The 17,980-nt window shown below is 47.0% G+C and overlaps 1 protein-coding gene across 1 annotated transcript in view; it reads right to left on the reverse strand.

Moving 5' to 3' along the window:
* Positions 1–566: 566 nt before the first annotated feature.
* TBX5 (T-box transcription factor 5) overlaps positions 567–17,980 on the reverse strand; it is a 40,138-nt gene continuing 22,724 nt past the window's right edge. The window contains exons 8-9 of the mRNA XM_075434756.1: positions 9,530–9,756; positions 567–1,150 (exon numbers count right to left, since the gene is read on the reverse strand). Of these exons, the coding sequence (XP_075290871.1) occupies positions 567–1,150; positions 9,530–9,756 (811 nt within the window). The remainder of the gene's footprint in view (positions 1,151–9,529; positions 9,757–17,980) is intronic.

The raw sequence follows: 17,980 nt of genomic DNA on the forward strand, positions 1-17,980 counted from the left end.
AGAAAAACACCACTCCAAAATCCACCGTTGGTAAAAAGGGCCGGTGTCTTTTTTGGAGAAAATTGAAAGAAAAAAATATATATTATTATTTATTATATAACATTGTCAACATCAACACCACAAAAAAAAAAAAGGTAACATCCTAGTTGTTTTCGTTCCAGCACTCTGACCGTGTTGAGAAAGGCAGCAGAAGCTTCGTGTCCCTTGGCGAACAAAAAGAACAGGAGGACGGGGAGGGGGGGGACACGAGGGCACGGAGCTGGTGGTGGCAGCAACACAAACTGGGTGGGGACCGTGGCGGGGGAGAAGTGTGCCGATCTGTTGAGTTTTCTTTTGTTTCAAAAGAAAAAAGGGGGGGCGAGTCACGCCGAGGCCGATGACTATTTCATCTGCGGTTTCAATCAGTGTCCGTCCCTCTCAAGTGCTGTCAGTGAACATTCAGTTAAAGGAGTCTTGCAAAATACTTTCGCTTTTATTATCGACAGGGTATTTTTTTTTCCTTTCTCTTTTCCCATTTTTATCTTTTTTTCCACAGCTAACGCTCTCGCGCTTTCCTGACCGCCTTGTTAGCTGTTCTCACTCCACTCTGGCACCATGCCCACGCCGTGGACCGAGTGGTACTGGTGGGGCGAAAGGGTTCGAGGCACGCCATGGGAATAGAGGAACTCTGCAGGCTGTAAGCTGCTGGGGGGGGACTGGATGCCGGTTTGAGGTCCACACTGCCGGACGATGGGTTGGTGAGAAACCGAGGTTTGGTGCTGAAACATGCTATGGGTATCTCCTATTTGGGGAGAGGTGTGGTTGGCCACGCTGCTGAGCCGGGGCATCAGCGGCCCCGAGGTGAAGTGGGCAGAGAAATGCTGGTAGGGTAACCTGTCCATCGGCTGCATGGCAGACACTGTGCAACTGCTGTAGGATGGCACACTTGGCCACGTGTTACAGCTGATGTCTTCCAGGCTGGGCACGGGGTCCGTGGGGGGAGCGGAGCTGGCATACATACATGCTTGGCGCTGGGCTGATTCAGTCCTGTATGAAGTGTTCAGTCCCTGCTGCTGGGGGTAACTGGACCTGTAGAAAGGATCCTCTTCTGCCGGAGACGTTTCCATGTAGGGCTTCTTGTAGGGATGCTCGGTGGTGGAACATTCCTCATCTGTTGGGAGAGAAAACTCCTGGTAGCGAACAATATTATGCCCTCAGCTGAACCTCACTCTCCACAATCCTCGTTTTACCAAGGACACAGTCTGCACAGAGCTGATCCAGACACTTCTCTCAGTTATGTCAGTGCAAATCCAGATCCCCTTCCTTGGAATCTATCTCAATCAATCCCGCTGGAACCAAGTCTTGCATTTGGCCCTGTCTGCTGGACTGGGGAAGGGATTAGCTAGGAGCCCAGGGAGGGAAATCAAGATGAGAAGACACTGGAGGGATCTTGAGGCTTAGCTTGCTTGGTGATACCCCATGCACACCCATGCACCACCAAGCTCCTCCTCTCCTTTCTGCTGCCAGCGCTTTGACCAGAGGAGTAACATCTGCCTGTGGATAGAGTGCACCTAACAGAGGTCCCCACTCCCAACCGAGCAGCTCAGAGCTGATACTGTTAACTAAAAGCCTTTAGAATTATATATTTTCATGATAAACAAGACGAAAGTGGAGATCACAATAAAAATCCCCCCGGGACAGCATCAGCGATGGCACAGCTGAGACAATCAGATTTGGAGTTTTACAGCCCTGGTCTTTCGCTGTGCCAGGGGAGCTGGGCACATCAGTCCACACAGGGCTGCCTGCTGGAGCCAAGCATAACAAAAAAGAAAAATAAATTTCACAGCTAGAAACAACCAGGCGCAGCTTGCAGAGCCCTTTGTTTCCTGCAGCATCCCAGGCCAACAGAGGGAAGGAGATAAACAATTTAGGTGAAATCTCTAGGGTGAAGCAAAATGAATAAGTCAATATGCACTTATTTATTCATTTGCAGGGTCATCAAGTGAAATCCAGCTCTGCTGGAATGGATGGCAAAGTTCCCAGGGACAAGCACTTCACCAAGAGATTTTAAGCACAGCGAGGCAAGGGAACAGGAGCTTGTTCTGACCCGGATCAGCTTCGCTGCTGCTTCAGGAGCAGGGTTCCTGGTGCAGGCAGAAAAGCCTCCCACTTCACTTAGAGCCCTCTTGGCTGCACCCTTTCAACAGGGGTAAAATTTGAAAGAACACTGCCAGAAACGACCCTTTTCAAATTTTCTCAACTAACATATTTTGAGCTGCAATTGTTTTCACCCCCAAAATACAAAGGAAAAAAACCAACCCCGTTCCACAAAAAGAGGACTAAAAGCATCTTCCCCCAAACAAGCGCTTGCCAAGACATGGGTGCTGCTGCTGGGCTGCTCCAAGGCGAACGCCCGCGTCTCCCCCGAAAGAGGTGCAGACGGGCAGCGCAGGCACCTCTTGTTTCTTGTAAACACACACACATGCCCTTATTGCTACAAACAGCCATGTACTCTCTCCTGGAAGCTGCACCCACCCTGCTTGTAAAATAACGCACTACTCCCACTGGGTGTCTACCAAGTCCAGCTGGAACAACTGCTGCTCGGCCCACCAGCCCCAGAAAACCTCAGGTAGGGAGGTACACACCATGGGGACCTTCCCCTTGCTGTCCTCCGAGTTTACAATAGCAGCTGCCCACAAATTCAGCTGAAAAGCCACAGTCCTATTCCATGCTTTCTACCTGACAACAGCAAAACCTGGCTCCTTAGTTCCAGCAATGCAGAGCCCTGATGATCAAGTTCTCCTCCTCTTCTGCCTTCTCCCAAATCAGCACAGAAAGTAGGATGGGATAAGCGAGCAATGCAATCACATCTCTAAAACAGCTGAGACAGTGAGCAGAGAGATGCTAAAGTCTATCAGTCTCCTTAATCGTAATCAGCTTCATTTTATACAGGAGCGGTGAAGAGGATGCATTTCCCTGAAAGACAAAAGCTGGAAGCACGGGTCTAAGCTCCCTCCTGAGCACGGGTCTATCACAGGAGGTAAGTCTGGAAGGACAGCCTGAGCTCTAGTTTTTACAGACAGCCGAAAAGTTTTGGATCCCTAACCCACCACTGAGTAATAAGAACACTAGTGTGGAAAAACAATGTCTTGTAAAATGAAGCATTGTTCTGCTAATAAAGTTTTCAGCATTCAACCGCATTACTCTGCTGGCATTAGAAATCATTGGCTTGGGGTTTGACTGTTTATTTTATTTTTATTATTTTTAAATATACAACACAAAACAGTCAAACTCTGTTTTTCCGTTCTGTAAAAATGGGCCTGACTTACAACCTGAGGTTGCTGATTTTTCCATTTAGCCCAGCCGTTTCACTGCCTGCCACAGCCCAGCCAGGCAGAGCTGCAGCGTCATGGATCCGCTTCCAGAACCCATCACAGGTGAAGGGAAAAAAACAAAAACAACCAGAACTTCAGTGGAAACCCTATAGGCTCCATCTCTTCTTCTGTAAGCTCTCGCAATTGCTCTGCTGGCCTCTCTAGAGCCAGGCTCACTGACGTCATATGCAGAAAGGGCACCATCACTCCAGATTTTAAGATCTGTAAGGACACCCTACCCATCTCCAAAGAGGACATTGTTGCTAATGAAGGATTACAACTTCCCCTAACAGCTTCTGCCTGCCCTCTGGCCCCTCTTCCTGGTGATTTTCCCATCTATGTAACCTCAAAGTGCTGGAGAGGAAAGAGAACAGTCCATCTTCATCATCAGGTGGGATGACGCAGACCAGAGTTCCTCAGCTGGTGCCAGCTGATGAATTTACACTGGTCCGGGCTCTCTAGTCTCATCTGGCATTGTCCCACCACGGCTCACAGAGGAGACCAGAGCCAGCACAGAGCAGATGAAACCCATCCCCATGGTGTGTGGAGCAGATCTGGGGGTGGAAGGGGGATGCCTTCAAGTATGAGAATGCCAAAAGGAGGACAAGTCAAACAGAGATCTTGCACAATGCTGAAAGCTGCAGTTTAAACTCATTGCCGCCTGCTCTGGAGTCTGGACAGTCCATCTCAAGTCCATAATCCTCTTCCTGAAGGTCCTCTTGCCTACTCAGCATTAGTGGGACATGGGAGATAACTGCCTGGTCTGCTCTGGGTTTGATTCATGATGTTGGTTCCCTGATAGCACTTCATTGTCCTTTTCCTGTTGCCACTGAGCCCTAGGAGGTACTAGGCACCTCTGGGTGCTGACCAGCCTCAACTTTCATTGCGATTCTTGGAAGCCAAGGGTGACGATCAGCTCTTGTGACCTGCCCCTCGATACTGCTCAAACCTCAAAAAGCAAAAGGTTCTGCCAAGCAAGGGAAGGTGCCAGCACTTGGGAGAAGCTGCTCCTAAGCGAATCCAAGGAAAATGGAGCCTGCAGAATGGGGTGGAAACTGGCTCCCTCACAAGGAATTTGATGATCTATCTAATGAAGGAGCTTGAGCGAGAGCATAAGCAGTTCCAAGATTTCCGGTATTTACTACTTCCAGCTGGGTTGTAAATACCACACAAATGGCTTTTTAAATGGAATTTTCCCAATTCCAAGATCAGAGCCATTCAGAATGAAATGCAAACATGTAACATCTCTGGACTTCAGGGTGCACTGGGCCCATCTCTTTCCCTGGTGTAAATCAGGAGAGCTCCTTTCCAATTCATGACAATCAGCCCCTGGGACAGAAGACAATGAAGAAAGGAACCAAACTGTTTCATTTTTTAAAGTTCACCCACACTTCCACAGCATTAAAGTAGGTTCATCCCTACTTTGTGAGAGAGACACAGTGGGTAATTATCACTAACACGGTTGATTTATCAAGTCTAGTTTCTAGCATGAATACAACATGAGCCTGGATAGATAGTACCAGCATTCAAGACTAAAAAGGGTTGTCAAAAAAGAGAAGAAAAAGGTAGATTTGATCAAAATAGACATCCCTACAGGGCAAAGAAGACATACATCCTAGGACATGAAACCTAAGACACGCTAGTTATTTCAGCAATCACACAGTTTGCAATATGGCTGTGTTGCATTGGAGGGGAACATAACAGAAAGGGTTGGGGGACAGAGACAATCCAACAGCAAAAGCTGGAACCTCTTCCAGAGGCAGGGACTTGCCAGCACTGCCTTCAGGGGCACAGGAGGCACCTCCAGATAGAAGAGCAGGATGCTTATATGAAGCCACTGAAACTACAGTGCCACAAGCAACGTGGCTGCACAGCAAAAGCTGGGTGCACACCAGCTCCCCGAATATCTCCCCACTGTGCAGGCAGGATCTTCTTCACCCTCAGTGCCCCAGCAGCCACCTTGCTGTAGGCTCCACTGCAAGAACCCAAGCTGCAAACACCTCCAGCTGCAGCATAGCTCAAGCCTTGGCCAAATCATAGCATCTCCTGACATCAGTAGGACGAGCAGCATGTCCTCCCAGAGGACATCCCATACCTGACTTCTGTCCTACAGATTCTTCGAGTGAAAGAAAAGCTGAATGGGATGAGGGAGAAATCAGTTCAATCCACGAAGAGGTCTATCCACCCTAACAGTGCCTGTTCCTGTGGAGAAGAGGAAAGGCATTGCTGCATCTCCACTGACCTCAGCAGAGCAGGAAGGAGATGAAAGATATATTCTTCCCAACAGGCCGGGTCATGTCAAAGCTAGGTGACTGAAGGATACGGTCCTCGCTGGTTGGAGCCAGTGGATTCTGCCACATCCCTCTTCTCCCTCAGATTGCCAACATGACAACTTTTATAACCTCCCCAGGGAGAGGCTGTTCCAGTCGCCTCCTGTTCAGCATCACAAGCATCCCAGAAATCTGCCAAGTGGTTGAGATTGTGTAAGGCTGGGAGGGAGCAGAGGTTTAGAGTGATGGCTTTTTAGTTCAGGGAATGTCTGAGGGAGAGGATAGCACAAGGGAAAACAAGCCCCAATGCCCTAATTGGGACGTGGGGCTAAAATGAAAGAAAATAAGCTGCCTGCTGGTAAGTCCTTTTGGGCTTCTCCAAGCACAACAATGGGACAGGGAGAGGTGGAGAACTATTAGGGAAAAAAGGCAAAGCTCTAACCGTTCTTTGCAGCCTAAAAATCCACATCAAGAACTAAGACCTCTCCATGGTAGAGTACAGGAATGGAGTTAATCCATTGACTCAAGACGATTCTCTTTATGAAATACCAGAAACAATCTCAGTGTGGAGCTGGGATACAATGAAGGATGATTCTCACCTTGAGGACTGCCATTCCCCAGCCTTCAGCGTGTTCAGAAGGCGCCTGGACCAACAACCCTGTTGCAGCACGCTGGGGTCATTCCCAATGCTGCGACCCTGTGCTCCCACCCACGCACGAGGAATTGTCAGATCTGGGGCTCTGGGATGTGTCCTCGCTTCCATCCTCACCAAGAAGAAGATCAGCTCCCTGAAACAAAGGAGCCTTCAGAGATAACATAACTTCGCCGCCCTGCTGCTCTCCTCTAATGTAACTCCGTATCAGATCTCCAGAGCGAATCCATCTTGACTTGACAGCTAAGAACAACACTGTCAACCACAGACCTAAATCTTTGTCTTAGGTCACCAAGGAAGTAGAAGTTGAATAAGGTGCCTTTGAGTTCCCTGAATACAGACCTATTCTTAACCGAGGCTAAACCAAGACTTGACCTCCTGATTGAAAAGGATACATAGAAGCATCATGAGATGTCAAAGCTGGAAGGAGCCCTGTCTGAGAGACTATCTTGGAAAACAGTGGTGGTATTTGTTACAGAAGATACAGACACCAGCTGGTCTCAAACCCAGTCAAATTGCCCTCTGCCCCTGTGAGCGCTTATCCACAACCTCAGCCTTGAGAAAAGGAAATAATCCGCTTGAGATAAAACCTAAACTGACTGAGGAGGAGTCCATGTTTGGGGAGCTGATGATCCAATGAAATCGACAGAACTTACAGTCCAAAAAACAGACAGAGGTGCATTAGCAGTGAGCACGCTTTTGCTTTCGTTTTTTCTGAGACAGTGAGGCTTGTTAAAAGTTATGCAGAAAAAGATTAAAATAAGAAAGCAGGAGAGCTGTGAGGGAAAGCTTAATGTTTCACTTGGAAATGAGAAGCTGTAAAAGGAAGAAAAAGAAGAATATTGCAGATAATGTTATTTTCCCCAAGTTCAAGAAAAATCCTTGCTCAGTCCTGAAAGAAAGTGCCACGCTCAGTCTGAGTTTGAGATGAAACCCTGTATCACATTCTGATTTATCTGAAGGGAATTGCTCATCTCCACTGACTTTTTTTTTTTAATTAATTTCACTTTGCAAAGAGCTGCTTGGCAGATTATGTTGGCTCTCTGTTTTCCATTAACTTTGTGTTTCTTTTCTTTAAGCCCTGGTGGCTGTTTTCGATTTACTAGATGCATGGGGAGGGGGAAAAAGGCATAAGGAGGGAAAGCAGAGACCCAGGCTCCTGGAAGAAGCTGGTGGTATCAGACAGGACATTGCTTCTCTTTGATTAAAGCATTTGGCGGCTTTGATAAAAGGCCCTTAACTGCTTGTGCCACTCAAGCCATCGTAGAGATAATGAGGGGCCATCAGCCGTACAGACAAGGACTCGCTTTGCCAGTCTCCTGCACTTTCGAAAGGGCCACGCAGGCCAAAAGGGGCCGGGGAGCTTATTACGGGGCAGATAGTCGTCTCTTTTGTGACAATAAGAGGAAGTGAGATAATTGGGGGATTGAGGGAAACCACCCATGGAGACACCACTTAACGGGAATCCCAAAACTGGAAGGAAACCTCTGTTGATTCCTTATCACCCTACAATGTGGAGGTGAATGATGAATTGCCCTGCAGTGCGGGGACACACAGCAGTCAGAGATTGTCCAAAGGGTTTGTTGCCATTTGGGCCAGCCTGTTTTGGTTAGTTTTTGCAAAGGGGAAGAGGTGCGGTGAAAGCTCAGCTCCCAGGGCAAAGGAGCACCAAGGACGGATCGCAGGCTGAAGGACGCTGAGGGCAAACGGGACCTGCCTTTCCATCACCAACAGCAGGGCTTTGCAGCAACCCATCTGTGTCCTAAAGCCTCACATCCACAGTCCCACACCAGCGTGGTGGTAGCAAGGTAGCAAACACAACGCACGTCTGACCTTAGGGGACACTCTGGGAGTCCACTGCAACTCCTTACTCCCTACCCTACAGCTAGCTCAAGTCTAGCATCATCGTTTCTAGTCACTGCTTTGATAGACTCTGTGTGAGCACAGGAGTCACCCGGTCAGCTGGAGCGGTCAGAAAATGATGCCTCTGTTTTTCAATGCTTGGCTTAAACTCATATCAGGAAAATATTAAGATTTATCAACTTTTTTTATTTTCCATATATACTTATACGCCACAAACGCGCCCTTACAACATACATGGGATTCACCAAGGATGCGAGATATTTCCACTGCCCTCCTACCTCGTCTGCCAGCACTCCCCAGCTCTACCTTAGACCGTGTGTCTACACTGCACATCCCAGCACCCCAGGGGTTACGTTACTAAAAATAATGACATGTGGCTGACTGATAGGACTGTACGGGGAGACAGGAAGAGATCTGCTGTGGGAGAGGCTACCAGGCTGGAGAAATTCCTGGTGCATTCAAATGCCATGGTGCATGCTGACTCCTGTTAGGTTTTCCCCTGCAATGTAGACTAAATTCTGAGGAAGGGGAACAGGGGGTAGGCAGTAACCATCTCCTGTCCACCCCACAGGGTTGAGTTCAGCCCTGGAAACTCCCTAGTTTCTTCTGAGTGTCTGGGGTGAAGCTGATCTAAGGCTTTTGCTATCCGAGTCCTGCAAGTGTTTCTGCATCTAAGCGTTCCAATTGCTTTAGGAGAGGAGGGGAGAGACTGCAAACCACTCGCTCCTGCCCAAGAACAATTACCCCATCGATATCATGGGGCTCTTCATGCCAGAGCGAGCTCAGCAGTCAGTGTAAAGCCCTCACAGTTTGATCCCTGAAGCTCTCTCAAAGCAAGTCAGTCACACCAGAGGGGAACGAACATGGATATCATGATTTTCAATCCCACGCCCCGTTCATTAGACCGAGCATTGAAGTGGAATTGCTTTCTGCGTACAGACAACAGTCTCCCAACTGTGAGACTCTTAGTTGAAAACTGTGCAAAATCCAAGCTGTCAAGGTATCTCCACTTGGAGATTAACCCTGTCTGGGGGGCTATGGAGACAGATAAGTCATCTTTATCTCTGGCACCAGCTATCTTACTGAATGTGGATTCAACGCGGGTGAACGGTACTGCCACCCCTCCACACAGCTCGCTCCCAGCCCAGCAGCAGAGATAGAGTTTTAGGCTACCACCGGTGAGATGAGCTGCCCATCTCTGATTCACAGCCCTCATCCCTCACTCCATCTCAAGTGTCACCATAAAGCATCATCCCTTCCTCAGCCTTGACTGTCACCGTAAAGCAGGCTGGGGCTGTCCAGCCTGCAAGCAAGGGGAAACATCAGAAAACAACGCTGACAGTCGCGTTCGGAAGGGGGAAGCACCGAGGGGGGAGCAGCCCAGGTCTGACCTTTTCTCTTGGTGCAGTGGTAGATCTGGCTGTGCTCCTGGGAGATTGGGTAGGGGTTGGCAGGCGGTAGCAGGTCCTGGGAGGTGCTCGACACCCCGTTCTCGCACTGGTACTGGGAGCCCAGGTTGGAGGAGGCAGAAAGGACCCTGGTCTCACCACTGAAGGGGCTGTGATTCGAGGACACTTTTTGTCTCACTGTGCTCCTGGGAACAACCGGGTACTCTTTACTAAAAGCAAAGGAAAAAAGAACAAGGCAGAAAAGCAATCAATTAATAAATAGATCAGTGCATTATTAAATGAAGGCAGCACATTAGTGTCATGGTGTTTGTTTAGACTTTCAGGGAAACAGAGACATCCCTCCCAGGAGACTGCTGCCCCATCACACTTTATCCGTGCAGCACTCTTCTATTTCGCTTTCCTTTTAGTATCTTTCCCTTTAGATTCATGCCTCTTCCACCACAACTGCTATTTTACACCCACAGGTAAGATAGATATAAGCAGTTATAGCAAAATTGACAAGATTTATGTGTTATAATAGCATTTATAAATTATATACTATGTACACTGTACATGTGGATGTGCAAACACGTGTAAATAAAAATCTTATTTCTGCCAAGCTGACTTGGAGATGGATTAAATATTTAGGTCTACTTTTTCCCCTTATGGTAATTGTCCCCATTCCTTTTCCCTCAGGTCTGCCAGCCTGGTTGTCCTGGATGGGGGATCCCTGGGCCAGAGAACAAGCTTCACTCCAGAGCACTCAGAAAAGAGAAATAAATAAATCACCAAGACCTGATGCACGCCACAGCCACACGCCTCAGCAGAGCCAGGCTGGGAGGGTGAGCACTGATGGAAAGTCTGGCTTGTTCCCTTGCTCTGAAATCTGGTTTGAAGCAGGAATGCTTTGACAACACTGGCTGGAAAACCCCTCTCCTACAAGATACTACGGCATGTTTTGGAGACATTTCTCCAAGCACTTGAGCAACTTGACTGGACAAGATTCTTCCTGCTCTGCAAGGAGGTGAACTGAAGCCAAGTAGGGGGTCTCAGAGACTTCAGGTGAGGTTCAAGACTGCTCCTGGGATATCTCCAAGACAGCTGAGTGCTCGCTGAACCCAGGGACTTGCTAAAATGCATAAAGATCAGGTAGTACGGCAGCACCTTGCAAAGTGCCACCAGGCTCAGAGCAGCCATGAACCAGAGCCAAGGTTCCAACACAATCTTTCTTCTTTGAGGCTATAACCGTTGGACCAAGCTGACTTTGAGGTATCCCACTCACCTGCCCAAAATCATTATGCTGGAGCAAGGACAGATCCTTAGATCCCATCAACAGACCCATCTGGCCATGTGATGTGAAGGAGGAACCCTGAATCTCTGATCACGCCCCTTAGAGAAGACCTAGCACTGTAGCAACTCAGAACTTATTTGCAAAATTTAACACCACCAATTATATAAACCTACTCACAGCAGGGAGCTTTCATCCAAACCACTGCTGTGGTGGCTGCCAGAAATATCAACAACCAAGCTGTAATGGAGGGGAAACTCACCCAGGAGCTCAAAACCAAATAAATGTGTCTTTCATTGTGCCACAAAAGCTTTCCAAACCCCGGGCACTGGTGGCTTGCCAAGGAGAGCCCATTCCAAAGGTGGGGTTTCTTCCCCTGGAAGCTCAGCAGCTCCTCCCCGCAGGGCCAGCAGGAGCACAGCTTCCCACTCACTTGGGCTGGCTGACCAGGCAAATTTTTCACAGAACTGAGGTCCAGGTTTTACACAAGGAATAAGAGAGATGGACTGGGACGAAGCAGAGACTTACCCCTCAGGTACACAAGACAGCAAGGGATGCCAGGGTATGTGGTGAACTTCACAGAATCACAGAATTGTAGGGGTTGGAAGCGACCCTTGTGGATCATCTAGTCCAGCTCTCCTGCCAAAGCAGGGTCACCTAGAGCAGGTTGCACAGGTTCAGAGGACCTCTTTGCCTGTGGACACCCAGCACTAGCATTTGCACCCCAGGAGCTCTTGCTGGAAGGCAGCTTTAGTGGTTTTGCAGGAAGGTCAAGAGATATGGCCTTCAAACCTGATGGGTGACCTTCAAATCTTCTAGATTCTAGGGAATTTCCCAGCCTTACCAGCTCATGGTTTTGAGCTGCCTGCTCATGCTCCAGCTTCACACAGAGATCTTCCTCATAGAAATAGTACCAGCATGACACCCCAAAGCTACATCCCCACTACATTTCCCTTCCAAGGAGACAATCCACAGGGAGGTGACACATGGACCTTGCCCTTAGTTCTCCTCCCTAATGAGAGGCTGCTGCATGGATGGGCTGGTTCCTTCTTCCTCAGCCCAAACACCACCAATGCCCATTCCCCCAAGAAATGACAGAGCCTCTTTTTTTTCTTTCAGTGAGGTACTTGTAAGCTACGGTGGAGGAGGAGGGAGGGAAATACCATGACATCATACCACTCCATGTTCTCTGTGGCTTTTGTTGGGGATTTAGAGACAACTGCTGTCACACTTCCTCCCTGCTTCAGTGGGGGAAGAATTGGAAGCCTCTTTGGGACATCGGATTAGATCATCTTGGGGATTTCTTACAGTAAACTCTCACAGTAGCTCACAGGGAACCCATCAACTTCGGACCCTCACTGTGCGAACCACCACACAAACACTAAAAAGCCATCTCCATCCCAGATACATTTCACCTAAATCAACACTGTCTCAATGGAGAGCCAAGAAGGGGAAAATATAACAACATGATTGTTTTCTCTTGACAAAAATAATTTCCTTTCCATAAGGGAGATGTACGCCTGAAACAGCAATATTTTACCCTGAATGCCAGCATAGCTGGTGTCAGGATCCCACCCTGCCGTTGTGCACTGGCAACATAATTCCTTTCAAATTGAATTTCCCAGGGGACACAACAGTCTCCATGGCCATAAGAGAGGACCTTGGTGTTCTGCAGGAGACACGGCAGAAGCAGAGAGCTGCACTGGAGAGGGAACAGGTCAGAGATACCAAGTTTCCAAACAGCAGTTCCCAGGAGGTATCGCAATGACTTCTTTCCAGACTGAAATATTTCCATTTCAGTCAAAACATGTCGGGTGTTATTTTTGCCAAAAAATCAACTATTTGAGGAGGGAGAGGAAGGAAAGTATTTTCTAACTAAGTATCTAAAATATTCTTTCTTTCACTTTGCCATTTTTCTATACACAAAGGCAGTTATCTCTGTATTTCTGTGTTTTTCTTCCTTACAGGAGCTGAGCTGTAGTAAAGAGATATCTTTGGTACCTTGTGAAGCAACGGCCATCTTGAAACATTTATACTGTTTCCTGAGCCCACTCAATATGCAGTGTGCACAGATACCATTTTAATTTGTCCTTTGGTCTTTAAAAATGTATCAGAGTCTTTTTTTTTAGCACCCAAAAGTCACTATTCTCACCCTAGGTGGCTGCAATCCTGGGCCGCAGTTTAATGACATGAAAGGCTTTGTTCACCACTGTCGCGTCCAGAAATTTTGCTGTCCAAAAAAATGCTAGCAAAGTAGGAAGGGGAAAAAAGCATTAATGCTTGACTCACACAGGCAATATAGGAAATTGTCCATACAGCAAGGAAGAGACTTGTTTCTGGGCCAGAATGCGAGTTAGCTTTACATGGGAGTGTTAATGGGCTACATTTTTTTTGCATTAAAAATTGTAAAATTAGAAGAAATGAAAAAAGTTGGTTGTGGAAAGAATTTACAAGGAAGGAAGCTGTCACTGGTCTATTTAAAGTCTGTTGGAGGCTAATGATGAATATTCAGTTACTGTAGTTGGTGTATTACAATAGCAGAGAAGGACAGGGAGGAAGAGGAGAGCAGCATTGCACAAGGCGCTGTACAGTCTCTGCACCACCAGGCTTCCAGCTAAAGGGCCAGCAGGAGGTAATGTTACTTTGATTTTCATTAAAGCTTGGGGGAAGGAATCAGGGATGAGGTCCAAGTCTATAGTGAAGGCACTCGGTCCCAAAGTCTGGACTCCATTCTTAAGCCCCACCTGGCTAGATTCTTTTCCCAGACGCATAGGATCGAACACCGGTTCTGCATAATCACTTCCTAACAGCACACGCATTCCTCTTTAGAGTTCATCCTATAACCCCAACCCCACAGATCAGGCTCTACAAGTGAATCCTTCCTGCATTTCCCGAGCACTTCCACCCTAATCAGACCTCTGTCAGGTGGAATTAGAAAACTCGGTCTCATTTTCTCTCTTGACATCTTCCCCCTTCCCTGGCCAAGTGACGTCCTCACCATGACAGACTCACAAGCTCCATAAGATCACTTACGCCACAAATTCACATCTAGCAAAGAATTAAAAGGAGCAAACTCAAGAAGGTTTTGAAATCTCAGAGCTGGAAACCTTGTTGGCCTCTGCAAGCTAATAAAAACTGTGGAAAAATTATAAATATAGACCTTCACAGAGTGACAACAAGTCCACTTTCTTGCTTATCACTACTCTGTAAGAGAGTAATAATTTTCCATGTTTTTTCATATGCAGACTTGAAGTTTCCTAATGTAACAGCCAATGCATAGTAAATGCAGCTGCCAGACAACAACCTTGTTAAAAAACTCTTTGAAGATCCATACTTTATAACGAGGAAACTTCTGTGCGGAAGCATTCAACCCCTACTGGTCCTAAGCAAATTATTTTAGAAGATGCTTCTGATATTTCTGCAACAAAGCATTAGATACCAAGGGTCTCCAGAGCTGCTGTAGCTCATGGTAACAAGGCTTCAAAAGACTTACTAAATGTCAGCTCCCAAGGATCATACTGGTATCTGTTCAAGGTCAAGATGAGGCATGATACAGAAGAAGATTTCCACGTGGTTAGCTGCTGCCATGTTCTTACAGCATCCTTTGAAACCCCTGAGCAGGGCACTCTCTAGATCTTGTTCACAATGGCAATTTGTAGTCTAAAATCTGACCAAAGGTATATCAGTGGCCAAACCCACTGATTCCCCTCCACTCTTTCCAAATTGTCCAGAGATTTTAACTCCTCCTTGGTCAGTCACTACAAAAGGACAAATGTTTGCCAACCTATCGGTTCTGTCCTCTCCACCCACCCAACAACCCTGGATACAGTGGTGCAGAATCAGACCCCGGATCCAGATGCACAAATAGAAGTCAGAGGCATTTGGGTTTATATTTCCCAGGCCACCAATTGTTGTCCTTCCTGCTGAGACTCAAGAGTGGGAAAGAAATGGAAGTCAGCCATAACAGATATAGAAAGAGGAAAAGAAAAAAAGTGGCTGGAATAAATATACCATCTCCCAGGAAAAAAATAAACCAGAAAACAATTGTCAGTGTGCATTCATTTCAGCTTATTTCCAGCATATTGAAATAAAATTGAACCACTCTCAAGAGACTGTCTGGAGAGTCTGAAGTGGATAAACTACAGCAGGAAAGCACTTGGTAGGAGAGGAACTATGGAGTATTTCTTTCAGTCTTACCCTCAGATCAAATATGAGCTCTCTCTGCATGGGGGCTGCAGGCCAGCCGCACAGAAGAAAATACCCTAGACTGGATGTCTAGAAATAGAAGTCAAAACGTTTGCTGAGAAATATGGGAGGCTGTTCACAGCCACATTCTCAACTAATGTATCAAATGTCCTGACCTTCTTGCCAGAATGTGAAGGGGTCCAGTAACCCTGGTCTGGGGGGCGTGCATGGCATGTTACCAACTAGTGCTTCCACTGCTCATCTGAGCAGTGCAGCCAAAAGAGATCACTGCAACAAACGCAAGAACCAGCAGTGAAAATAATGAGATAGAGATCTAGAGTTATCATTATCAGGCAAATAAAAAGCTAGATTCCTGCAGACAAATACAACTCTTCATGTTGGAGTAAGGGGAACACAAGACAAGATGGAGAATGGATGTTGGCCAACAGGGACAGCATCAACATCCCTTCATGCCGGGCTGAGCTTCTGCAGATTGGGTCCTGCTGGGCAGATGCCCCAAAGAAGGGGCAATGGAGGAAACTACAGCTATCCTATATTTCTCACGCTGACTTTCTCACTTTAAAAGAGCTGTGAATACCCTCCAGTGAAGTCTGTAGAGCCTTATTTTAGATTTCATCTGAATTCCATAAAATTCTATAGAATATAGTTCAAGCCTACAGTTTCCACTGGGGCTTTGACCAGGAAAATTTCCTTGGGGACGTTTGCTGGAGGAAAGCATCATCTCTCCAACAGATTTTATAACTCTAAGTCTCACACTGAAAATGTTTCAGACAGCATGTGGCTCTTGGGAGATTTCAGTGACAGAACACGGGAAATGAAAGTGGATGTAAAGATGCAATGAGAAGACACAAGAATAGCAAGGTCGTTTGCAGTGGACCGAGATCTACTTGCATTAGTAAGACCGGTGTCTATCAGTCCAACATGATGTTAGCATGCCAGGGTAGACATCCCATTTGGGGCCTAGAGGCTCATCCATTTATTCTACTGGCACCCGAAAAATGTACCTTCTTCTCCATTATGTCAGCTCTGAATCATGGTGCTGATTTTATGTCCTTTGTGTCTGGCCCAGTTTCTGTTCTCGATTACACCAGAAAATCTTCGGAATAATTCCTTTGGAGCCAGGAAGATTACTGTGGATTAATGCCAAAGGCAGCAAACTATGGCTCATGATCTTTGACGGAGAAAATGTATACATAAAGTGCGACTACACTGCCACTCTTCTTTGTCAAGCAGCTCATTCTGGATCTTTGTCTCACTTTGAAAGGGCCCAGAATACCCATCAAGGGAGCTAGGAGCCACCCTTTCACACAATCTTTCCTCTCAAAAGCTTTCCCAATAAGAAGCTTCAAGGACTAAATTGCGTTAATTTGAATGGACAGTAACTAGGGCCTGAGACTTCCAGAAGCTCTTCAGCACCCATAATAACCGCTGAAGACAATGGGAGTTGCAGATGACTAGCAAAAATTGGTTAAAGGGTTTAACAGAATCGCTCTTTAACAGTGTTCTAACCCCAGACTCACAAACATTTCTCCCCCCCTGCTGTTTTTGGCAGTCACCGATTGAAAAAATAAAAAGAACCCTAAAAGCTACGACTTGCATACAACCCGCCAAATCACCCAATAGCTACGGTTTGTTAGTACAGCTCCACTGACTCTTGTGCATGGGGAATTTTGGGGGCAAAGTCCTACAATGGCATCTGCAATGCAGATCTCATCATCTCTCTCCATAAGCTTCACCCTCCGTGGATTTCTGCTGCTTGTTTTGCTCTTGCTCTCCGCAGCAAATTGCCCTTGGCACAGGCAGAAGTTCTAAGCAGCAGCAAAAGGGATTTTCACAACACAGATGGGCAAAAGATCCAAAAGGAATACTGTGCCTAAAATTCCCAGCATCACAACTACATAATTTTTACCTGATTTATGTTTTTCAATTGCAGCATGACTGCAGGGTACAGATGCAGTACAACTCACAGCTCTGTACACATTTTCCTCTAGCATGTTTTCCCTTTTTTTTTTAATTTCTTTTTTTTTTTTATAATCAATGAAATAAACTTGATTTCGTGCTCAGAAACTTGAAAACTTTAAAAAAACCTATTCTCCCAGAGCACTCACCCTGTCAAAGAAACTGCTAAAGGGGTCCCATGTGGCTTGGAAAGAAAGGCAATGGGGGGGGGAAAGCAACGTGTACCAGAAGTCTGTGTTCACTGGAATTTAGATCCCTCTGGAGTTTATGGCTATTCTTTTTGAATGAAATCATGTGCTGCTGAAAGGCTTAATATCATTAATGAATGACGTTTCCTACCTGGACAAACTTACTAACTTTTCTTCTGGGAAACAGGAGGAGAAAAATCAGCACAGAGGCCTTGAGAAGGGGAAAGCCACAGAGAGAGATAGACTCAGAAAGCCATCCGCAGCCACCCTACAGAGCTCCTCTCCCCAGAGGCCAACGCATTGCTGCTCTTGCTTGGCCAGAGCACACGGAGGCAAGAACAGATGGGGGCAAAGTCCTCAACGAGGCATCCGAGACCTCCCTCTGAGCTCGCTTTTGGTGTTGGAAGCTGGCTTTCTTCCCTGCTTTGTCTTCCTTCCTCCCAGCCCCTACAATTTGCCCAGGGTAGGTGTTCAATGGATGAATTATCAGGCCAAGTCTCCACTGGCATCTAGACCTACTTCTACTTCAGCCTACTGCAAGACCTGCTCTGAGGTGAGTGAAATCATTTTGGACGCAGCAAACTGGTCTCTCTCCCATCCTCTGACAGACAAAGGTGCAAGGAGACCACCAGAGCTTGCCAGATGACAAAGCTTTCTCTTCGGATGGACTTTATCTGATGTAATTTTAGCTATTTGAAAGGCAGGCATCTACGCTACGCAAATCAGCCTGAGACTGCAGGTGAGACAGGCAGAGGGAGGGCTCCTCACCTACTCTGGCATCCACAGGGCGATCTCTCAAAGGAAAGGAGCTTT

This window comes from Opisthocomus hoazin, chromosome 13 (genome assembly GCF_030867145.1).
Source record: "Opisthocomus hoazin isolate bOpiHoa1 chromosome 13, bOpiHoa1.hap1, whole genome shotgun sequence".
Lineage (NCBI taxonomy): Eukaryota > Metazoa > Chordata > Aves > Opisthocomiformes > Opisthocomidae > Opisthocomus > Opisthocomus hoazin.